The sequence below is a fragment of the Numida meleagris genome, chromosome 18 (assembly GCF_002078875.1).
Source record: "Numida meleagris isolate 19003 breed g44 Domestic line chromosome 18, NumMel1.0, whole genome shotgun sequence".
Taxonomy (NCBI): Eukaryota; Metazoa; Chordata; class Aves; order Galliformes; family Numididae; genus Numida; species Numida meleagris.
Genome location: NC_034426.1, coordinates 10,139,366 through 10,163,202, shown reverse-complemented (window position 1 = coordinate 10,163,202; position 23,837 = coordinate 10,139,366). Strand labels below are relative to the sequence as shown.

General features: G+C 40.8%; 3 protein-coding genes across 19 annotated transcripts; 2 read left to right on the top strand and 1 right to left on the bottom strand.

Moving 5' to 3' along the window:
• Positions 1-7,147, top strand: TEKT1 (tektin 1). Of its 6 annotated transcripts, XM_021415687.1 has the most exons (10): positions 1-89; positions 241-334; positions 819-936; positions 2,669-2,911; positions 3,214-3,379; positions 3,652-3,780; positions 4,216-4,359; positions 5,477-5,699; positions 6,330-6,526; positions 6,796-7,147. In XM_021415687.1, exons 4-10 carry the CDS (start codon positions 2,722-2,724, stop codon positions 6,953-6,955), a joined length of 1,209 nt encoding a protein of 402 aa, XP_021271362.1. In that variant the 5' UTR covers positions 1-89; positions 241-334; positions 819-936; positions 2,669-2,721; the 3' UTR covers positions 6,956-7,147. The 6 variants fall into 6 exon arrangements, with proteins under 6 accessions (XP_021271362.1, XP_021271363.1, XP_021271365.1 ...); XM_021415688.1 differs by lacking the exon at positions 819-936; XM_021415685.1 differs by lacking the exon at positions 1-89 and having other exon boundaries at positions 149-334.
• Positions 7,831-13,155, bottom strand: FBXO39 (F-box protein 39). Of its 5 annotated transcripts, none has more exons than XM_021415684.1 (4): positions 12,955-13,155; positions 9,775-11,004; positions 8,730-8,906; positions 7,831-7,959 (listed from the first exon to the last, which is right to left on the bottom strand). In XM_021415684.1, exons 2-4 carry the CDS (start codon positions 10,786-10,788, stop codon positions 7,831-7,833), a joined length of 1,320 nt encoding a protein of 439 aa, XP_021271359.1. In that variant the 5' UTR covers positions 10,789-11,004; positions 12,955-13,155. The 5 variants fall into 5 exon arrangements, with proteins under 5 accessions (XP_021271359.1, XP_021271358.1, XP_021271357.1 ...); XM_021415683.1 differs by lacking the exon at positions 12,955-13,155 and adding an exon at positions 11,555-11,603; XM_021415682.1 differs by lacking the exon at positions 12,955-13,155 and adding an exon at positions 11,500-11,585.
• LOC110407718 lies at positions 11,634-23,346 on the top strand. Of its 8 annotated transcripts, none has more exons than XM_021415699.1 (6): positions 13,862-14,234; positions 15,129-15,445; positions 16,706-17,043; positions 18,384-18,479; positions 19,304-19,350; positions 23,212-23,346. In XM_021415699.1, exons 1-5 carry the CDS (start codon positions 14,216-14,218, stop codon positions 19,332-19,334), a joined length of 801 nt encoding a protein of 266 aa, XP_021271374.1. In that variant the 5' UTR covers positions 13,862-14,215; the 3' UTR covers positions 19,335-19,350; positions 23,212-23,346. The 8 variants fall into 8 exon arrangements, with proteins under 8 accessions (XP_021271369.1, XP_021271368.1, XP_021271371.1 ...); XM_021415697.1 differs by lacking the exon at positions 23,212-23,346 and adding an exon at positions 21,010-21,095; XM_021415692.1 differs by lacking the exon at positions 19,304-19,350 and adding an exon at positions 21,010-21,158 and having other exon boundaries at positions 13,863-14,234.

Here is a 23,837-nt window from a genome sequence, read left to right as displayed (position 1 = left end):
GGGAAGAGAGAAGGGGGCGACGCTGTGGAGACAAACCGATTGGCAACGTGAAGCCAAGTGGCGCCTGCGATTGGCTGGCGGACGCTTGGGTGGGTGGAGGCGTTGCGCTACCAGCGGGAGGGGTCGGGCTTGTGTGGGGTAGGCGGTTGCGGTTGGGAGGGGTTGTTTTCTTCGTTTGAGAAGAGGTGGGGCTGTTCCGGAATTAACAAACCACTCTATTTGCTTTATAAATTGTCCCAGTTGCTGAGTTGATTTTACTGATCGTTTAACGAACAGCACACTTTTGTTTGTGTCAGGAAATCTACAATGACTTAAGCCCTGAAGACCACCAGAGGTAAAAACAAAACTTTTTTCTGTTTTAGAATTTGTATTAAAGGACAAATTGTATATTGAGTGTTAATTTGAAAGCAAATAATCTTTTTCGGCAAATCATGAACAGCTTCAGGGTTTGTGACTGTAAACATACTGCTTTGTGAAGGCATTAGGTACAGGGTTTTCAGAACAAAATCTAATGAAATCTCATAGGTCTCATAAAATAAAATGGATTTATTGATTTGAGGATTCCCCAGCTTTTAAAGTGACTGAGCATGCTTTAAGGAACATAAAAAATAAATAAACCAACAAAAGAAACCCCCACTTTCAACTATAAGCACCTTGCATCAAAAATACGTTAAAAAGTGTTAATTAGGAAATAAATAATGTTTAGATATAGGGCAGAATATACAAATCAAGGGCCAGCTCATAGATGCTTTACTCTCCTGTACCAATAGTTGTAGTATTGTATATATGTGAGCAATGCTGTCTAAATTGATTTACAGGTCTGCCTAAGTAGCAGTAATTGATTCCTCTTGTCAAAATGTTCAGCCTGGTTTTGACTCATGAAATGGGAGTATTCTGAACATCTATGACCACAGCTTCCTCCCAGCCTGCTCTTCAGTAAGCAGATACTGATCATTCTCCTTGTTTGCATTGCATCCCATTCTCTGCTGCTTATTGAATCTCTAGGTTCTCTTCCCCTCAGGCTAATAGCTTCAGTTTTAATGTCACCCTTGTCTTCTGAAGCCTGTATTTTCCCTTGGCTAGCTCTGGAATACTTGCATCTTTTTTTCTGAGACAGTGTTTCTTCAGCTGCAAGATCTTTTTGGTTTCTATGGAGTATATGCAGATTTCTACATACATGGCAACTTGCACGAGAAGTGTTTTGGCAATCAGTTTTAACAATCACTGACAATTTAGCTAGTGTTTGAGATTCTAGATTGCTTTCTAGCCATTGCTGGAGACAATAATTACAGTTGTTTTGTACTCTTATGTCTTGGACCAGCTCAACATCTTTTGACTAATACTGTTTGCTTCTTTATTTGTACTGTCTTTGAACCTTGCTAAGAAATACTGAGAAATGTCGTTCTGATCTAAACTACACCATGGCTATAACAGAGAGGGCTTAACTTTAGCATCTAATGTAGCGTTCCTCTGTCTCCTCCATTTCTTCTCTCAGGCTCCTAGTCATTTGTCCCAGGTAAGGCAAGAACATAGTTGCCATGAGGATGGAGTGGATGAAGAATACCGCTAAAAATATTGTCAAACTGACACTTTAGATAGGTACATAGCACACCTTTCATTTGATTTCACATTTTTTAAATACATTTCTGCAATAAATCCATTAAAAACTACCGACCAAAGCTGTGGAAACCATTTCAACTAACATACAACAAGTTTTTATTTCTAGACAGACCTTATCTGGCAGTGGGTGAAAGGAAGCACTCCTGGCATGCGTGTGCTGTACTTCCACCTGTTGAAATAGCAAAAGCTGGCAAGTTTGCTAGAGGCAGCGTTGCATAGCAACCACTTTGTTGACCTCCCATGCCATTCAGAGCCCCTTCCTGGAATATTTGTCTTGCACTTAAAAATACAGTGTGGTGCTGATCTGGAGATAGAGACTGCACAACAGTTGGGAGCAAACCCCATAGTGAAGGGGAACAGAGGATGTGGCTTTTAGCCAGAGTTCATTCTCAGGAATAATCAGGTGTGAAGCAGTATCAGTTAAGGAGTATGTGGGAGAGAAAGAGATGTTTTAACAATGCCTGTCCTGGAGCACGGACATCCTACGTGTTATGGAGGAACTGCTGTGTTTGTCTGGAGAGAGAATTTGTCTCAGAAACACTGAAGAAACATAATGCTAGAAGAGGAAAATTGATATTGAATCAAAATGCTGTGACTTTGTGTATTTTGGGGGCACTGGTTTAACTGCATTAGAAGCGTCCCTTTGTTCTTTGTTCTCATTTAGCCCTCCCTAAACTTCTCAGTTTACTCTTTTATCTGGTGTACTTCCTCCTTCAGTTTTTCAGGTCTTGTTTTCTCATATTTTTCTAATGACTGTGCTGTTGTTGTTTTTGTTTACAGTCTACACTTCATCCATTTCTTCAGCCATATTCTTAAAAGGTGTTTACTTCTACAACTTGTGGGACACTATTTAACTCTTATATTTGTTCACTTTTTCCTTTTCAGTTTGCTGTAATTGTTTTTATCTCCTTCTAATTTCCATTTCCAAATGCTTGTTTCTTCGTGCTTTTTTGAAGGTTAAAGGGACAAGAATTTTTTCTGCCCTCCTGGACCCATCTTTATCGATTTTTGCTTCTGCAGCCAAATATAATCCTACTCCTGATTTCAGGTTCCACATTCCAAGAATTCACCTGTGTTATATGCAGAACCTTTACAAAAGCAATGGCCAGACTGCTGCAAGCTCCACCCAAGTTTCATTCTTCAGAATGGTATGTTGCAAACAAGATGCATTGTGCCAGTACAGAGTCTCAGAAATCCAGTTCAGAACGCGTGATAGCTGAGAGTCGAAGACTGGTGGATGAAATAGAAAAGACAACTCAGAAAACCCAAAGCAATGTCAACAAGAAAATAGGTAATCCCATGTGTACTTTGCAAGTGTCATTTGAGCTATATGTTTAAGAGGGACTTAGAAAGTTATGTGATTGTAAGAATGTATCAATGGCATGTTATCTGATCTCATGGAAAAAAGTCAAAATATTATCCAAAAATATTTTTAGGTAGATTCTTCATTCTGTATGAAATGATGCCTCCATACATCAGGTCTAGTACTAAATTCATACCATAATGGACTCATTCTTTTTCTAGCCATATCTAAGATATGACCAATAATGCTCTGGCTTGTATTAATAGTTGTTTGAAATTTTCATTCTGCAGAACAGAGACTGGAAGAAATAAAGTTCTGGAAGCAAGAATTAGATAACAAACTTGAACAAATTGTTAATGAGACAGAGGTACTGTTAACTTTCAAGATCAGGCTGGAGAAAGCCTTGGAGAGCTGCAAAGAGCCACTTGTAATTTCCCAGAAGTGTCTCATGAACAGGTGAGATTACAAAGAAAAACATTCAGGGAGAGAAGAAAACCTGTGTAACAGACCTTGAACAAATAATTAAAACAGTGGCAAACTAAGAGCCTGCTTCTGCAGCAGAGTCACAGTCTGGTTTGTGCTATAACATTGGAGAACCGAGCCCATGAAGGTAATTTTTCCAGTGTGGCAAGGAAAAGCTTTGGATATAGAATGCTGGGCTTCACCACTGTCTGTTAGCTATAGGTATTTCAATAACAGGACTGATGTCTTTTCCTCTTTTTATTTAGGCAGAGACGAGCTGGGATTGACTTGGTGCATGATGAAGTGGAACAGGAACTGGTCAAAGAAGTTGAAGTTCTGCAGGGGGTTATTGCTTTGCTTGAACGTACATTAGAACAAACCAATGAGCAAATCAGGTGCAGAGGCAAAGAGCATAACCAAACATGGGTTAGCTGAAAGGCAGGCTAGTCATAATCCAGATGAGTCACATCGGGCTGAACACAGGTCCAAGATTACCTTCAGTGCTGAACAGTTATAGAAGTCCCGCTGCAATCCATACTATTTGATAATTAACTGTGAGAAATTCTGTTAGAAGTGAAAGTACTGCCACATGATCCATTACCTTCTCAGGATCCAGTCCTGTGGCTTCAATTCCAATTGAAAATATACCATTGTTTCGTAAGGAGTTTGAATTATGCTCTAGGTCTTGGGACGTTGCAAATAACAGCTCATGAATGAAGAATTTTGTAAGCAGCATTTGCATTGCCTAATGTACCATTTCTCACATGCACATTAGGGAGACTTGTAGATGCCTGGACTTTGGCTTAGTGTGTGGTCACTTCTTCTTCTAGACTAAACCGTTCTGCAAAATACAACCTGGAAATGGATGTGAAAGACAAGTTCACAGCTTTGATGATTGACAATTACTGTACTAGCTTGACAAACAACACACCTGATGTCAGATACACTGATAATGCAGTGAAAATAGAAGGAAAGTAAGTGGTTATTTAAGTCAATGGATATACATGAATTTTACTGCTAGAATGAACCATTTCAGTAACAGCAAGATTAAAGTAACTGTGTGTAAGACAGACTAGCTGTTCATTATTGTTCTGCTGTGTATTTTTTTTATACTTCTGTCCATCACTTTAGTATCTGTGTAATACATTGGTGAAATGAGCCAAAATAATCATTTTTCCAGTGAACTGCCATTCACTGGAAGTTTCTGAGGCTCACAGATAGCTATAGTAAATTTCTCGCATGGCTTAAACCCAGAATAGACTCACTGATCTAACTTCCTCTCCTCTCCCAGTGTGTCCTAGCAGGTCAAATGCTGGACTGAGGCAGATGAGGTGTGAGGTTAATTAATCTGTCCCGTGTGCACCTTTTTGTGTGAATTAGTGTGAATAGTTTAGATGAAGAAATACCTAGTACAAAACAACAGACTGGCAAGAAGAAACAGGCTAGGTATCGAGCGGACACACTTGGAACAACAACAAGACTGCCAGCTCTTACCACTAGCACATGTTAGTGTCCCTCAACAGGTTGTGTAACTCAGACCACACCCAGAACAGTGTTTGCTGCTATATACAAATAATGATTACAGGTTTATATAGATACCCAATGAAATGAAGAAATCTCTGAGGGACTTCCCAAAGACCTGCCTACCAGCCAGTGCATAGATACCACCTTCTCCTTCTGGGGATACATTTGAGGATGGGCTTCCCAACTATTGCTACAAGCGACTACGTAAGCGTGTAGGGGTGACCTGTGTGAGAGAGCAAATTAATGTGTTGTGTGCATAGTAACTTTGTATTAATAATACCAGCTGAATTATATTACTAGTAACACTTTCACTGATGAAAGCTGTTCCAAGAAATATTGGTTATTGTATGTGCCTATTTGTCCGTATCTTTCCTCCCTTTTCCTGCTACAACTCTATCCCTTAGCAGGAAAGGAAAACAATAACAAAGTTGTTCTGAGATTGTAGCAAAGTAATTATTATTTTTTTTTTGACACTCGTGCTTGGTTTGTGGATTAATTATAGATTTATGAAATTGCAAATGGCCTGATGCTGCCAACTGATGAACTTCTATTTTAAATCTCTTTCAGTTTTGTTAGCCCTGAAGACTGGTTATATTTCTCAAACATAAATGTTGAAAAGGCTGACAAGCAGAGAAACAATTCAATGGCACTAAGGGTGCTGATTGACAGCATCCTCTCCCAGGCAGTGAATGACATGTGCAAGCAATATGAAATGGTGAATATTGCACTTAGAAATAGAGCAAAGGAAGTCAGAGATGCTAAGCACAAGCTAGAGACACTCCTTGCAGTGGTAAGTTGTAGGAGACCATCGGTGAAAAGATGTAAACAACAAGCTTTGGTTATCAACCAGTTTGCTCAATCCAATGTATTTAAGTGTCTTGAGCTACCATGGTTAAGAATTTTACCTTTGCAATACTGGCAACAGCTGCAACATTCCCCCTGGCCCCAATTTCCCATAACAGTCACCTTAGATTTTATTTACTTATCCATATGTGCACTGCTATAAAGGTGAATTTCTGGAGTCAGTCACTCAGTTGAAGTATTCTAGTAGACTTCAGGGAAGTCAGGATTTCCCTTGTGATTTTTAGATATGTGGGGCTACTATAGGTTTTTTGTGATTCTGCTGTAAGAGTGTAATGGCTTATAAAATCAGAGCGAGCACATTTGAAGTTTGATGCATGAAAACTGTGCTTGAGTTCTAAACGTTTAAACTTAAATCTCCAGTCTTACTTAAAATGGTGTTGGCTCCTCTCCAATCATAATCCTGGACAACCTTTGTGAAAATCCATTGATAAAATAACACCTTAACATATTGAGTGTTACTGTGATTGCTATTACTATAGCTATTAAACAAGATGTTGAGGATTTCACTCATTGTAAGAGACAATGTACAGTACTTTCTTCTGTTGGATTTGTTAAGGTGATGGAGGAGACTGCCTCACAGGAGATGAACATTGCAGCCTTAAAGAAAGCAATTGCTGATAAAGAAGGACCTGTTAAAGTGGCTCAAACCCGCTTGGAAGCAAGAAACCATCGCCCTGGTGTGGAATTATGTTATGACACAGTGCAATATAGATTGACTGGTGAAGTTCAAGAGATTACAAACAATATTCAAAGGCAAGTGGAAATGATGTAAGAGTGGGGAAATATATGGTACAGATTATTTAGTTAATTAAATAGTCAAAGTAACATTGGGTCCCAACAATTCTCCATGACGTTTTAAGGCATGCTTATTCCTTAAGGGTAGCACACTTAGCACACTAAAGACTACCACATGGATATTGTCTCACTGTGAATCCCCATCCTTGTTTTTTCACTTGGAATTATTTTTGTATATGACAAAATATGTATTCTCGACTAACATCTGGCTGTATTTTCCCTGTTAGGTTAAAGGACACACTGGCACTGGCTGAGACAGAGCTGAAAGGTCTGAGACGTCGACAGCTTTCCTTGGAGGAGGAGATCCAGATCAAGGCAGATACGTTATACATTGATGAAGTGCTCTGCAAGCCGATGAGAGAGTCTGTTTGCATTGACAACTTTTGAAGGCATACTACTGGACAGCTTGTTCTGAGATTCTTATTGACAAATTCCAGATTTATTGATTTGGATTAATGCTGTCCTCATTCTAGATGCGTGAGGTAATTAAAACAGACGTAGTACTTACAGCTTGGACTGTGCTCTAGAGCGTCTGATGAAATCTCTCATTTGGCAATAAAGTTCCAGAATAAGAGGGAATATGCTTTCCATGTTACCTCAGGCACAACCAATGATATTTTTGCCACTGAGAGTTGTAAAAGTTGTGGAAGCTAGAGCAGGAGTTCTCTCAAAAGACACTGGTAAGCTGGGCAAGTGGGAGTGTTGACTGTCAGGACTAGCCATGGCATGGTTTTTTTCCTTAACATGTACTGTTAAGAACTGAGCATAGAGTGTACATTAAACTCAGCAAGAACTAGGGACTGATGATACAGTGGAATGGAGTACCTGACTGCATCTGAATCAAGATCAAGCCAAGGTTGATTTTGGGCTAATCACTTCCTCACTCCACATCTCAGTTTTCCTATTTGTAAAATGGAAACAATCAGATGAACCTCATCGATAAGATGTCTGAAACTCTCTAAGGGGAAGTGCTGAATAAAGAAGAGAGCCTTATTTTTACTAGAGTGCCTATGAAGGCTGAAAAAGGGCTCGCTGCTGCTTCTGGTTCTGGTGAGGGAAAACAAAAAAATGGCAAGAATAAGTGATACTGGAGACAGAGGAAGCTGGTTTCCACATCCAACATTTTAATCCAGGGCATAGTAAAATTGTCCTTTGCATATAATGGTATCTCCCTTTCAGAGGCATGCTGACAGGATTCAGTTCTCTTACTAATGCCCTCCAAAGGATTTGTTCATCATTTGCAGACGGAACTCCTTGTGGCTTTACATCAGTGGGTAGGTGATGACAAAATAGTTAAGCTCTGAGTCAATCAGATTTTTGAACTTCTTGTAAATATTGTGCAACAGCCGATCCTCCTCACTGGTCTCTTGTCGAGACGTATAAATCCTGACCTGTGTGCATGAATGGCAGTCATGTCTCTTAGATACGTGAAGAAGTCTCAGCCCATTAAAGCTCATGGCAAAAATAAGCCTTTGTTACTACTGAAGAATACGGAGAAGCCAAATTCTTAGAATTTACTGAATACTGAAATTTACTCTGCATTCACTCCAAACTAAGTGAAAACTATGACTCATCTCCTGCCAAAGAATTTTTGGAAAGCGGAAAGTTCCTTTTACCCTCAAGATTGATGCGTTCTTGGAATACGCACGGCTCTGGATCTAATACATTTAGAATCCAGCAAGCAAAACAGTATGACAGCATGGTTTACACCAGCTGCATTTGTGGTGTGGTCCACGTTCAATACAGCATCCCTTTTTAATGAGATGTGTTTATATCTTTTGTTTGATGAGATTCAACTGTCATGCTTCAATTTAAGCATAGATTTGAGTACCAGGCCTGGGTGTAACAGAGAATCCCTAGCATAATCTAGGAGGTGACAGAGGAGACCCATAGACTAGTAAAGACTTGTGGAATGGTTGGTGCTGGTTATTAAACTTACATACTATTCTGTAATATTCCTACTTATGGTTTAGTAGGTTGGAAAGGCCCATTTCTAAGTGGTTCTCAGGATCCTTACAATGCTAAAACATTATATAGGGAAGGCAGTTATGTTAACATTTCCTTCTCTAACCTTACTATGGAGTTATGGGGACCTGAGCATTTCTCTGGATATAGCAGAGAGGAAGGTAGATAAAAGGAGTTTTGAAGCACGAAGTCTTACCTTTATTGTAGTCAAAAAGCATTTCCTTTCTGCACGACTATGTAGCAACCTCTCCATAAAAGTGACACTAAGAAATGCCCAGACTTTCAGAAAAAACAACCTCCTGCATGATAAGATGAGCTGCAGTAGCTCATCATCCAGCAGCTCATTGTCATTGTTTACTTCAAGGGTTAATTTCTTCAAAAAAAAAAGAACACTGTTAGTACTACGGAACTAAGCTTGTACTAGCTATACTTCAAATGTGTTTCCCAGTTTTACCAATAGAAGAGACTGGCAGCAGCAGATCAACTGTGTACCTTGACATTAGCAGAGAATCAGTTTCTTATTATGTCAAAAATATATGCAATGGTAATCTCCATTCTCTCATTAAGATGGGCTTCCCTTGTACATTACATGCCATCCGAAGAGACAGACAACTTCCCGAGAGTGCTATACCCACAGCTCATGCCACAGCACTGTTTTGCATACCAGAAGTGATTCAAGATAAATGTACACCCAAAGACAATTTCTAGAAAGCTTTACAGATCTCTGGTGTCTATTGCAAACTCTGCAATGCATTAGACCTTAGAGAAATCTGTCAACAACTATCAGTTTTAAGGTCATGTGCTTTCCTCAGGCATGCACAGACTTGATGCTCATTTATATGGGTCAGCTGTTGCATACCTTTCATGATACATCCTTGGTGATACCAAAGTGCTTTGACTGAACACCTTTCCTACAAAAATAATGCTTTCCTGCCTGAAGGTTCCTTTTGCTCACAGCTGGCTTTACAACCACCAGTGTTTTTTGAGTGCTTTAACATCTCATGAGGGCATCCTGACATAAGAGACATTTGTGAAGAACAACATAACAAACATCATAACTGGACAAGGACAATCACTTGAACTGGGCTATATAGCTGGAACACTGGAATGGCTAACTCTTCTGAAAATTACCCAAACTGAATTAGTCAGGAGTTCCTACTGATGACTGGTGTTACATGGAATGCCTATACAATTACTTTGCTTAGTTTTGTGCAGTGAGTTGTCATGACTGCTTGCCTTACCTGCAGCACATGCCAGTAGGCTGGGAGGATGGTGGTAAGGGTAGGTCTCATCATCCAGTCTGGGTCCCTGAAATAGCAGCTCCGTAAACTGATGCTCCTGACTGGGATCTCCACTAGCAGGATCCTGGCTAGATGTTCATGCTTCATGACTCTTTCAAAGAAGAAGTTCACATTCAATCTTGGGGCTTTTTTGGCCAAGTTGGCCCATGACATTCCCCAGACCACTTGCCCATGAGGGTCATGGATATGACATTTGATATTCAAGGTGCACAGGGAATGAGCACTGTTCTTGCACAGAATGTCCAGCAGTTCATCAGAGACACAGTTATAACTGAAAGTCAGGATAACAAGGCTGTGGAACTTGGACACAGTATGGTGGAACAAGGTGCTGCTGTAGACAGGAAGATGGAGAATGAAGAAATCCTCAATATTTATTTCAGATATAAAACTTTTATTAGTCAGGCAGCTCAGGGAATTCAGAAGCTGGCAGCCTTCTTCCAAGGTTACTCTTGCTCCTTTTAAGTTGAGATAATTAAGCTGTTTGCTCATTCTTTTCAGGAAAGTACCTAAGTTCTTGATAAACTGAGCCCTGACTACGTTTTTCCAGACCAAGCGATCTAATTCGAGGTGCTTGATGCTCAAGGATACTAGGCGACAGTTACACTTACCCAAGTGTGAGAGAAGGCCTCTCATAGACACTTGAAATTTTCGGGTAAAGACAGTACTGTAAGGATGCAATAACTTGATTTCAAGGTGTTCCAAATACTTGCCAAATTGCTTGACGTACCACAGTGCAGTTTCAAATTCAAATGCATGTGCCCTTGATGGTTGGCCATTGAATGTGATGGTTCTGGTTCTCCAGAGGGATCCTGAGTACATGGCCTGATTCCATTTTTTACAGACCAATGCAGCTCGAGATCTGTCCTTGTCATCTAACCAGTGGAAGACATGCCTCAGACAGACATCAGGTAAATTAGCCCAGAAGCTCTGCTCAGCATCAATGTCATCCTCCATTGAGGAAACACTTCTTGACGACTCTTCTGAGTGTTGAACCAAACCTAAATGAAGGAAGTTGCTGGCTCAATGGCTTGTAATTCCCAACAGGATAGCCTTCCAAGCAAATAGCTAAAAGTTGCCGTTTTTTACATCCAAAAGCAATAGTCCTTTCTTTGCCTCTGTACTCAAGTTGTTAGGATCCAACAAGTTCTTGTGTCTAAACTATGGTCTAACCTAAATCAAAAGAGAAAAAACAACAATGAGTAAAAAGCAATCACAGTAAGAGCACAGGACACATCACTGAATGTTTTGGCTTCTAGTCTGGCTAAGCAGGGAAATGGTATGATAATAGAGCAGTTGTTGCAATTGATAACGGTATGGGGCCTGATACCTAGTGTTCTGGGCTGTACAGAGATCAACAGTACTCTGTGCAAAAGCAGTGCAAATGACCATTCCTAGACCTTCACAGTACTGTGTCAAGAAAACCTGAGGTTGTACCCTGCCATAGATGAAGGTACAATCCTTGTTGAGAGGAATAAGCGCTATAAGCTGTTCTGTCACTTTGCTCAAGCAAGATGTTCAGCCATTTTCCTCCAGTCGACAGGAAGAAGGATGGTGAATCAGGAGATGATGGTATAATAGTAAAACACAGAAAGAAAAAACCGCATTGCAAGAAGTTACCAGTTCGACTCTCAAGGCTAGGCTCTAAGTATTCAGCTCCCTGAGCACCTTTCCAGATCTGATTGATAATTTCCCTCCTGTGTTCATGATTTATTTTCTGTACCTCCTCCTGCCCCTCCCTCCCCCAAGTTCAGTCATTGCATGAAACAAAGTGGTAACCTTTGTGATGTCACAACTAAATTTATGCCACGGCAAACAGCAAACAAACCTGACTTGAACCATGTTAGTTGGGCAGAGGTGAAGACACTGGAAAAGGAAGACTTGCTTTGTCATCTCAGGAACAGACAAATACAAGCCACAATCTACAGACCTAGGTGCGGGCCATATGTTTGGCATTATCACTTTCCACCACCCAGATAAATGGATCAAGCAACTGAGCAGTAAACATCCAAATAGGGAAGCAATGCGTTCCATATTTCTTCATTTATGAATTGCAAACTTCAGTTGTGAAATGGAAATTACCTCCCATGTATCTGTTAGATACTTGCTTTCACAAGACCTTTCATACAGATCAGGTTACCAGTTGTCTCTGCCAACAGCAACAGACGTGGAAAACTTGTGTTTTGTTAGTAAAAAAGTTCTCGCCTCTTGCAGTGAGGCAAGAACTGAGAACACATGTACTTCCTGTCTCTACAGTGCACATCATACCATGTCCACTTGGTAATTCACTACTTAGCTTTCGGGAATGAAATTCAAAACAAAAACAACAAAAAAAATGCTAGGGATATTGATTTATTGATCTATATGATCCACCCCAAAATCAAGGCTTAATTGCTGGCATGACCAAAAGACAAAACATCTAAAAATTAGGTGATGCCAATCTACTTTTTCTCTCTTGTATGAGACATTTCCTTGGTGTAGTGGAAGTACTAAGTCACGGCCTGAAACAGTGATTGAGCAAGCAAAAGGAACCTAAAACCTTCCCTATAGAGATGGAGGTTGGGGCTAGGGGACATACACTGGGACATAAGAAAAGGCATAACAAATCTGTAACTGTCTGGAAGCCTTAAAGTAAACTGGCAGAAAAAAAAAGCAGAATAGCATATATAGCTGTAATATGTAGAAATACATTTCTATTAATAAGGAATTATTTATTGAGATGCATTTGCCCATACTGTAGCGTGTGTACGCAAAGGGGTACAAACACCATCATGTGGAACTTTAAAAATCTGTAGTGCTTTAGAAGTCATAGAAAGTATGCTTACAAATCAATGGTGGGACTCACAAAGCACTGTCAGTGGGAAGACCAGCTGTGGTACTAGGATAAGTGTTAGGTGTGCATGTGTGTCTTGTAGTCAGCTGTTGAGTTTGAAGGCAGAAAAACATATTGGGGAAAAAAAAATGGAAGCTGCTACACCTCTTTCCAAGAGCAATTTCACAGGTAAAAGTTTTCTAAAGATAAATGCTCTACATAGTATCATAGAATTGTTAAGATGAAAAAAGACCTCTATGATCATAAAGCATAACCTTCCCCACCCCCCTGTTCCCACCATGCCCACTAACCATGTCTCTCAGTGCCACATCTCCACAGTTCTGGAACACCTCCAGGGACGATGACTCCACCACTTCCCAGGAAGGCTGTTCCAACAGCTGGTCACTCTTTCTGAGAAGAAATTTCACCGGATATCGAACCTGTTTTGTTTCCTCTAGGGTAGGATGCTAAGGAGTACAAACCACTTTCACAGCACTTCCATCTTTTTTAGCTGCCTGATATTGCTGGAGAACAGCCCAAGTGGTTTCTGGTCCAGTGCTGGGCAACCTACATCTGTCTCCTGCAGTTGCAGAAGACAGTGGGTGGTGTCATCCAAAGCCTAGAATCATCAATATATCAGCAGAAAACAACGATTAAAAAGCCTTTCTAGGACTTTGGCTCATAATGGATTATCAGAAACAATAAAGGTCACATGGATTCCCAACGGCGCAATCCAGCCTCTGAATGCTTTAGTATTCCTGCTGAAGTGTGTATGTTCAAGGCTACAAGGGCCCAAGAGCACCAAATCCGAGGAGGGGCCTCGAGGGTGAGGGGGGCACACAGGTTCGTGTGGCCACCAACCTCTGCGCAGCACCAGCTGTGTTGCAGAGGTGATTCCGTTGCTTGTTGGGACGCACCATCCCCTACACTCGTCCTTCACATTACTCTCCGTTCCCCCACCCACCCCCACTCGTCGCGGCGGGGGAGGCTGGCGCACAGCACCCCAGCCCCCGCCCCTACCACGGGCGGCCGCCTCACCATCTAACGGCCGCCGCGCGTGCGAGGGGCGGCAGCCAATGGGGGCGAGAGGGAACCAGCGCCGCCAATCAGAGAGCACGCGGGGGGGGATTTGAACACGAAGGCGGAGACGGCTCTAGGTGTCATTCTCGGCCGGCAGCAGTCTGTCACGTCTCGGTCTCCTGCCTGCGTAAGTACAGGCCCAGTCGATAGGTACAGCGATCCGGTCGCGGCCCGTGTTTCCTGCCGTACAAGGAGACTGAGTTTCGTCTCCTCCAGCCTTAGTATCTATCGCCTTTACTGCCCTTATTGTGGTTTCAACCGTTTGTTGCGGATGAAGCAGCAGCGCGGTCTGGGCTCGCCGCGGCAGCTCGCGGTGCAGGACCGGCTCTGCGGGTGCGGCCACGGCTGTAAGCGACCGGCGGGGATAAACAGTGCTTTACAGCATCAGTTAACCGACAGCAGTCGTCATCTTATCAAAAAGAAGCGGGATAAGCGATGGCTTAGTAGGTTAACGGACAGATCGCCCGATTACAAGCCTTTCCTTGCTGCTACATGCAAAAACGCATTAAAGGTGTTAATACCTTGAACGTTTTCGGATTTAAAGTATTTCAATAATTTCTTGCATTCTGAGATAAATAAGGACACTTCTGAGAGGTGGGGACTATCCAGCAGATGAGATTTAATAAGGAATATCAATAGAGTTTTGTAATAGGTAATGTAACAATGGCAGAAGTCTCCCAGTTTTTTTTTTTTTTTAATCCACTGTACATCTAATTCTCATCTAATAATCAAGTATTGGTAAAATTAACTCATTCTTAATTCAGATTGCTAAAATACATTTGCCTTTCAGTTGCTTTTCAGAAGTATTTTAATGGCAATATTTTGCTAACGAGCTAGTGAAAATTAGGAATTTAGAATATATACTTAATATTTTTACAGATGATTATGCATAATGGGCATTTTAGCCCTTTTCACTTTTCTTTTGTCACTAGTAATCATTAGCAATCATGCCCACTTTTGGACTTCTCTATCTACAGTTGTAACTGTGACTTACATGTAAGCCAGTAACACAGGCAGGAGACAGCAGATGCTCTGCAAACTCGCCTGGGAGTAAAAGGCTGATTTGATTAATGAAGCCAAAAATTTTGAATGTGAGACCTTGGTCTGAGGCACCAAGAAACTTGCAGTTAAACTCTGTTCTACTTTACAAGACTGAGTCTCACAGTTTACTAGGACTGATGTCCTGGAAATGGAACAAATGATAAGACTTACTCACAGACATACATAAGTAGCTGTAGAAATTAATGTTCTCTTCCCTTCAAGCTCAGAAGTAAGAAGTCTGCTTAGCTCTACTTTTGTTGTTTCAGGTAAATGTTGCTAAGCATATTATAGAACAATTTCCATTTATCCTTTTCCACACTGGTGTACCTTGCTCTAATTTTTCTTCTTATTCTCATTCTTCTAGAAATAAGGTTGACGAACAGGAACAGGATGGCATCCATGCTCCAAAATGTCAAGGCAACAATGGGCTTGCAGAGACACCAGCTTTTAGCTGACTTTGATGAGAATGAGAGCCCTGTACCAGACAAATTCAAGAGAAAAGCTTCTTTGAGTTCTCTTAATACTATCTGCATGTCTCTAAGAAAGCGAATACCATTAAAGCAAGTAGAGCTGAATTTCCATGAGACTCCACTTTGGGAAAATATGGAAGCAAGAAAGAAGAGCCAAGTGCTCCAAAGTATTACAAAAACAGCAAGAAATGCTTTTGGAACAGTGTCACAGGTACTTTGCCTTTCCCATGACATGTAGGTAGTGTCTGTTTTTTGCTTCAATTTCAGTACTAAGATTTCTGGACTTTGATGTACTCCTGAGAGTTTATCCACTGTACTGCACAATTTAGTAGTTGGCTCGTAGAACGTAAAACTATTGGAGGGTGTCCAAAGGAAGGCTACAAAGATGGTGAAGGGTCTAGAAAGGAAGACATGAGGAGTGGCTGAGATCACTTAAGCTTGTTCAGCACAGAGGAGAGGAGGCCTCATGGCAGCCTGCAGTTCCCTCACAGAAGAGCAGAGGGTCCACACTGAGTTCTGCTCTCTGGTGACAGTAACAGAACCTGAGGGAATGGCACAGAGCTGCATCAGGGGAGGGTCAAGTTGGGGTTAAGGAAGATATCTGCACCAGACGTTGATGGGAATGGAAGAGGCTCCCCAGGGCAGTGGTCACAGCCCCTAGCTTGGGGAGCTCAAGGAGCATTTGCACAATGCTCTCAGACACAGGGTTTCAGTTTTGGGTGGTCCTGTCTGTAGACAGGGATTGGACCTGATCATCCTTGTGGGTCCCTCTCAGCTCAGGCTAATCTATAATTATATGAACTAGAAGAATTTTTGTTATCCTTGCTAGGTAACTCTTGCTTTTATTATCTGGATAAAGTATGGCTATGGCAGAACAGGAAACAACATGAAAAGTAGGAATAGGGGAAGTAGTTTAAGCAAAACCTTTTCCCTTACTGCAATTCATCATGTAAGAGAGAGCAGCCTTCATGAGAAAGAATGTGGGTAGACTGACATCGCTTGGAAATAATTGTTTCTGAGAAAGATGTAGCTTTATATATTGTATATATTTAATCATTCTTGTACCTGCACTATTTATTAGGATGTTCTTCTAAGTTGTCAACATAATTTGGACTGATAAAATGCAATAGGTAGTAGTAGGTTAGCAAACTGAAGTTTGTACTGTTCTTCCTGTTGGTGGCAGACTTTAAGTTCATCAGTATGTATTAAGGAGCCTGACTCTTTCTTGCACAAAATCAGCAGGTGCTTTTCTTCTAAAGCCTACAGAAGTCCTTGACAAGTTCAAGGATTAGAGGAGCAAATGATTCATCCAACCCAAATGGGTACACAAGAAAAGCATTCATGGTAGACTAAACCTGATTTGAGAATGAAAGCTATAGGGATTCAGCTCAAAGAGGCTTCCTCATCTTTCTGGTTCTAAACAATAGACTGATTCACTTAGCTTAATGCATTTAACTAATGCGTCTTTCAGAAAATACAGAAGACTTGCCAAAGCCCAGTGCACTCAACTGCGACCTTTCCAGCTGAAGACATTGGCAGCAGCTCTGCAACCAGTTTTTCCAAGAAAAGAAGAACTGTACAAACACTGTGCCCTAGTATGAACAGTGTTACTCCAGCAGCTGGTTCCAAATGCACTCCAAGGTCCAGCAAAAGATCCTTGCTTAGGCCAGCAAGGGCGTCAGAGCATACAGAATTGAGGGGTTTCCCATCCTGGCACGGTGAAGATGCTGTCCCACTCTCAAGATCAAGGAGAGCATCAGCAGCACTGAAAAGCCCCTATTCATCACCTACTCCCGCCAGCAGAAGAACGTAAGCCACCTTCTTTTGTAAGCCTTATTGTTTGTTTTTTTTTAGTTATTATTGCTATGACTAGAGTATCTCATAAGATTAAAGGCAAGATATGAAGGTTGTTGGCTTATTCCACTGAAATGGTGTGCTAATAGAAGAGTTAAATTATTAGTTACAGATCCCTGCATAGAAAGCTTACGGTCTGTTTCTAAGCACCAAACAGCAGCTGACTCAAGATCACAGAATCAGGCACAGAATGGCAATAGGTGCTAGGAAGTGACCTTAAAGATCATTTAATTCCAACCCTCCCCGCCCCCCACTGTGGGCAGGGTTGCCACCCACTAGATCAGACTGCCCGGTGCCCCATGCAGCCTGGCCTTGAGCCTCTCTAGGGATGGGGCATCCACAACTACTCTGGATAACCTGTTCCAGTGCCTCATCCCTCCCAAGTAAAAAATTTCTTCCTAAGTGTCCCCTCTCTTAGTTTAAAACCATTCCCCCTTCTTCTATCACAACCTGACCATGTAAAAAGCACGTCTCCCTCCTGTCTATAAGCTCCCCTTAAATACTGGAAGGCTGCACTGACATGTCCTCACAGCCTGCTCTTCTCCAGACTGAACCACCCCAGATCCCTTACCTTTTCTTCATAGGCAAGGTGCTCTAGCCCTCTGATCGTCTTCATGGCCTCCTCTGGACCTGCTCCAACAGCTCCACCTATTTCTTGTGTTGAGGGCCCGAAGCCCGGATGTGGTACTCCAGATGGGCCTTACAAGGGCAGCGGAGAGGGGGATAATCACCTCCCTTGCTCTGCTGGCCATTCCTCTTTTGATGTGCCCCAGGAAATAGTTGACCTTCTGGGCTGCTAGCGCATGCTGTTGGCTCATGTTGAGCTTTCTATCTGTGTGGATCCCAGATTCCTTCTCTTCAGGAGTGCTCTCAATGAGTTCTTCTCCCAGTCTGCACACATCCCCAATCCAAGTGCAGTACCTTGCTCTTGGCCTTATTGAATCCTATAAGGTTCGTGTGGGCTCACTTTTCAAGCTTGTCCAGGTCCCTCCGGATTGCATCCCTTCCTTCTATCAGCTTCACCACTCAACTTCGTGTTATTAGCCAACTTGCTGAAGGTGTGCTCAATCCCACAATTCAGATCATTGATAAAGATGTTCAAGTGCACTGGTCCCAAGATGGGCCCCTTGGGGGGTCACCACTTGTCACTGACCTCCACCTGGATATAGAGCCGATGACCACAACTCACTGTCTGCAACCATCCAACCAATTCCGTATCCACTGAATAGGCTTTGGCATTGTCACCTACTCAGTCTGTTCTCTTTAATCTTTAGTAATGACAATTCTGCTTCCAGAGAGATTGGCCGTGAGTTGGAACTGGTCACTTCAGGGATTCGCCAACTGAAGCATCTCTTCTCAGCACCTGATGATGGTATTGTGCAAGGGGAGAGGTAAATACTATTAAGTATCCCTCATCTCAACTCTTGGCAATAAGCCACTTCCCACTTACACATTACGGGCAAGGTGATTGCTCTAACTCAGGATGATGAAAAGCTGTAGAACTTTATCAGTTGTAACACAGAACGTTTCTTTCTTCAAGATACCAGCAGTTGGAGGTACAGTTTCTAAAACCTGTTGGATGCTCTCCTTGTTTTCAGGTTTCTTGTTGTGTAAGTTTGACCCAGTCAGACCCTAACTTTGACCTTGTGTGAAAACAGTACTTCACTGCGTCTGTGTAGAACATATCTGAACTGACAGCTCTTCTAAAAAAAACCCAAAGTCTAAACCACTGAACACTTAGCTGTCATTGGTGCCTGTACATATACAAGAAATTTTTTGTTAGGTAGCTTTATGTTCACAAATAGTCAATGGTAACCATACCTCAGAATTTAGATGATACAGAAGCCTCTTGTACAAAATCTCAGTTAATCCAAACGGTGATAGGCTGCTGTGTTTGTAAAGGTTATGTCACACTGAATTAGACATTCAGTCAGTAAAAACTAAAGGTGAGGAGTTACAACACAGAGCAGTTCCCTAAACCCCTTCCTCTTAGAGCAGTTGATGTCAAGCATTTAAAAATCCTCTAGTGAGGGCTCAGCATTAAGTAGTTTTGTCTACAAAGAGATAAAGGCTTACAATCCTGCATAATTCCAGAAGTTCAACTTCTATCAATGGGACCATTTTTAGATAACTATAGGTTTACTCCTGTCAGGTTAATGATAGTGTACATTGAAAATTCACTAAATCTCACTCCTAATATTCTCCCCTCTGTTAGTGATATGACAGTTTCTCTCATTTGTAACTGAAGATAGTATCAAACAGGTAAAGTAATTGTTCAGTTACCTTGATTATACCTGCATGTATCTCTGGGGAGAAAATCTGCTGTTGGAGAGCAAAAGACACCTTAATTCAAATTTATTTAAAACTTTAGTGTGTGGAACCAAAAGATTCTTCCCTCATATTCAGAGCCTCTACATTGTGGGTTAGTTAAACTTTGTGGCTTTGCAATGAAATTGCAAATTGGGCTCCTATGCTAACAACAGTTTTTCTCATCCCATATGAAAATATTACTGGCACTAATGTCTTTGTCTCTTGACCTCAGTTCTTACTGATTACTAAAATCACAGAACATAACAGAACAAACTATTACCCTGAACAGTCCAATTTTACAGTCTTTTATCTGTAGCATTGTCTTGGCATTTAATACAATGCTGTGACGAAAACTGTAGTTGATGCATGCACTGTTAGCATTTTTAAACACAATAATTGTACTTAAGTGAATGGGAGCAGGAATTCTTTGTTCACTATTTCTGAACATCACTTCCAGGGTCAACTCATTGAACCACTACTAGGTTTGCTATGAGAATGTCACAAAAGCCTCAATTACCTTCACTGTGATCTGCATTGTGACATTAACACTCAATGTCCAATACTTAAAAGGAGCTTATAATCAGGAGGGAGAAAGACTTTTAACATGGTTTGATAATGACAGGACAAGGGAGAATAATTTTAAACTAAACAATGGGAGATTAAGATATTAGGGGGAAATTTTTCACACAGAAGGTGGTGAGGCACTGGAACAGGTTGCCCAGAAAAGTTGTGGATGTTCCATGAGGTGTTCAAGGCCAGGTTGGATGGAACCCTGGGCAACCTAATCTATCGCCTGATTTAGTAGCTGGCAACCTTGCCCATGGTGTGGGAGTTGGAACTGGATCATCTTTGAGGTCCCTTTCAACCCAAACCCTTCTGTGATTAATACCTTAATTCATTAGCATTTGAAGTATTCCTTTTGTTTAAAGGGAAACTTGTACTGTGTATAACAATTACTATTCTTGTAACAAAGTTGTAAGAACTTTATTTCTGTAACAGTTCAAGGAAAAAAAAAAACAAACACCCTCTCCCCTGCCTGTGCTGGATTTAAGCTTTCAACAGTGATGTGGGCTGCTTTCACTGAGTGATTCATTCCAGTTCTCCTGCATACACAGATGCATACAGTGTGCTGTCACTGGCTAGTTTGCAGGTTCCACATATGGAATACCTGTAAAATAAACTTTTTTGGAGGTACCCTTATACTCTAGCTTGTTGTTTTTGGTTCTAGTTTCTAATTGGCAAGAATTTTAGCGTTGTAGCTCCCACTTACCTTTTCCATGATGAATCAGGGTTTGAGATCAAACTGTCACTGGTTGCCATCTCCATGCATTGTTCAAATGTATCTGTTTTGAAGAATTAGTTTATAAAAAAATGCTCCTGATGCTAGTTAAAATATTGCCATACTTAATTAGTGTACTGCTGTTCATGCTCAATGAAGGTTTAAAAAAAAAAGCTTCCCTGCTTGTTTTCAGAAGTGTTCAGTGAAATTCACAGGTCCACACCTCCTCCTTCCTTGCTCCCATTAACCAATTTTCCAGCAATGCATGTGGATAACCAGTAACATAACCCAGATGACTTCATGCTGCTAATGGCAGTCTTGTTCTTCTGCAGGCAGCATGCAATATCAAACTACTACTATTCTAATGGAACAAAATTTGCAGTCTGTGCATCAATCCTGGGAACTTCCTCAGGCTGTCAGAAGGCAAGGGAAGAAACTCCATTGAACAGTTGGTGCCTGGACGTAGATGGCTATAAATAATGTTAGTTTATGAGCATATGTAAAGGAAAACTTCACTTAGGATATGAGACTGTATATTATACTCTGCACATAACTGTGCTTTAAAAAACAATTACGTTTTATAATCTTTCTTGACAGAGCAGCCTAAAACTACTCTTCCATTGCTTTTGCTGTTCAAGTCAACTAGAGAAATAAATTTGTACCACAATGTTCTATCTGCTGCTGTGACAATGGACCATCTTCAGTGTGACTTTCACAAGGCATTAAGTACTTTGAAACGTTCAGCTGACCAGTAGGAATGGTCAGAGCAAGGGCAGAGATTTATGAATGATGATTACAGACAAGAGTAGTATTCAGATCCTCCTTTATGTTATAAAAGCACTGATCTGTTATTTTCAAAGCTTAACAACTTATTTTTTAAGACTAACAAACCAAAAGCTAACTTTCAGTTAAACACGATGCTTAAAGACACAATAATTGCTATTTGAGTTCTGACTACAACTGCCATTCAGGTTTCTGTAGTCATTCTGAAGTCACAACAGTGGAACCAGATTAGACTTTAACAGCAATCCTTGGGCTGTGAGTTAAGTTAGCCCAAGTAGTTCTATCTTAAATTGTTGGGTTCCAGACCAATCACAGCAACTTCATTTTTTGCTGCTATTTTAAATAGCATCACGGCAGCGGAGTTGAACATTGCTTATCACAGTTAATACACATAAGTTGCTCTGAAAGTAATGCCTTCTATTTATTTCCACATAAGCTACAACAGATACAAAGAGCACAATAACACTAGCTGACTGAGCAAATTCTCAGCTACAAAGTGCTATTTCTCCATGTAGTCACCAGCATTAACTGTGCATTTTTGCCAGTGATGAACAAGAACCTGCATGCAGTGCTTGTACCAGTCCACACCAGTAGAGGTAACCCACTGCTATGGTCACCACTGCTAAAACACCCCCCCCACTCCTCATTGTGCTCACGTCTACTGGTTGGTCTCCATAAATATTCAGCAAGTGTTGATGAATGTCACTGGGTGCCATTTTTTCCAACACAGAGGAACTGAGTTCCACACTTTTACTTCATACAGATGCTATTTTGTCAGACTGCCCCTCTGCTGCCCTCTGTCACGTGGCAACAAAATGTAACAGAATAATTGCTATAAATCACTAAGAAGATTCAACCTCTACTGCCATACTACCACCCTATGTCTCTGATGTTGCAGGCCGACATCACATAATAGAAGGCATTAGTTTTGGAGCAGCCCTCTTATCGTAACTACCATTATTTGCTAATGTAATACAAGTATTCTGTTCGATGAAGCATACTAGGCACTTGACACATGTATTTTACTTTTTTTTTTTTTAAGTAGCATTTGTTTAACAAGCCTTTTTTGATGGGTGATTCATAACAGAGTTTTGACTTTCAAACTAAAGCAAAGATTTCTTAAGCTTCTAGAATTCAACAGCTGTTTCTACAGTAGCAGTTTTGTGCAGGTTTTGGAATTTACTTTCTATTCTAAGATGAACCTTCAAACAAAGGACTGACTCAGAAAACTTCTGTACAATGTCTTTTAAGATGCACGTGTAATTTGGTAAAACTGGAACAGATAAAATCTTAATGACATTAAGCATAAATGTAGGAAACAGTAATGTTTGATTCTGATTTAAGTACTAATTTTTAAAATTGTTCCTGAGTTCCTTTTATCTTGTTAAACAAAATTAATTAAATACTGAAATAATTAGGGAGCTTGGGAAACAGGAAGACAACCCAGCCTTCAGATGACTAGTGAGATCTTTAGCTTGTTTTTTTTCTTTAAACAAACTAAACCAACTAAACAAAAAACCCACTGCCTTTGTATGTGGAACAGTAGTTTAAGTTATTATTTGTATGTACTGAGACTACTTCTATAAAATTTTTACAAGGATTCTGTCTCATTACTGAAGTATCTTCTCATACTACTTTTGAAAAATGTGGAGGTTGGAGTTCACAGGTTGACTTCTATTCACAAATCGAAGTTTTATTTCAGACGGTCACTCATATTAAACAGCTTGTATATTGTTTCTACCTGTTACTAGGACATGCAAACGATGATCTAAGACTTCCGGTACCATTGATAAGAAGAGTCTGGAACACTGCTTGCTTAAAGGCAAGGAAGGTTTTATTTAAGTGATTAATATAAGATTTTAAAAACCAGCGCACATCAAAATCTATACTAGTTGTAGAAATCTTACTCCTTATTTCATATTAAGAAATTCATTATTGTACATTTTGAATCTTTACAAGGCAGCCATAAGAAATATAAACATTTGTCACCAGATATAACCTTCTCACTGACAAACAATATTTAAAAGTTTACACTTAATAAAAGTATAGACTGAAAGAACACATACAATTTCAAGTTTCCTTATAGGAATTAAGTTCTAAGTGGACTGCACTTCCCCCTCCCCAACAAATAGAAAAATATATTATGCAAACGGCTTGGGGTTCCGTGAAAGGAATGCCATTCTGGGCTCTACACCAGTGGTCCCAGAATTGCTAACCCTTAGAGGCTACAATTTTTAAGTTATGCAATAATCTCTGTTAACCCATCTCCCAACAGGTCATAGTAAACCTGCTTCTCCCTCGCCTTCCCCCTCTCCTCCTTGAGTTCTATACGACCTTATAAATAAACCATCAGCCAACATTTGTTCCATGCTCCCCC

Coding starts and splice junctions, on each gene's coding strand:
- LOC110407718 (XM_021415692.1), top strand. Junction 15,446..16,705: donor CTTTTGGAACAGTGTCACAG/GTACTTTGCCTT, acceptor TGCGTCTTTCAG/AAAATACAGAAGACTTGCCA. Junction 17,044..18,383: donor ACTCCCGCCAGCAGAAGAAC/GTAAGCCACCTT, acceptor TTCTGCTTCCAG/AGAGATTGGCCGTGAGTTGG.
- TEKT1 (XM_021415688.1), top strand. CDS start 2,722: ATGGCCAGACTGCTGCAAGCTCCACCCAAGTTTCATTCTTCAGAATGG. Junction 3,380..3,651: donor CAGAAGTGTCTCATGAACAG/GTGAGATTACAA, acceptor CTTTTTATTTAG/GCAGAGACGAGCTGGGATTG. Junction 4,360..5,476: donor GCAGTGAAAATAGAAGGAAA/GTAAGTGGTTAT, acceptor AATCTCTTTCAG/TTTTGTTAGCCCTGAAGACT.
- FBXO39 (XM_021415684.1), bottom strand. CDS start 10,788: ATGGAGGATGACATTGATGCTGAGCAGAGCTTCTGGGCTAATTTACCT. Junction 8,907..9,774: donor CCTACTGGCATGTGCTGCAG/GTAAGGCAAGCA, acceptor TTTTTTTTGAAG/AAATTAACCCTTGAAGTAAA. Junction 7,960..8,729: donor GCTTTTTGACTACAATAAAG/GTAAGACTTCGT, acceptor TCATGCACACAG/GTCAGGATTTATACGTCTCG.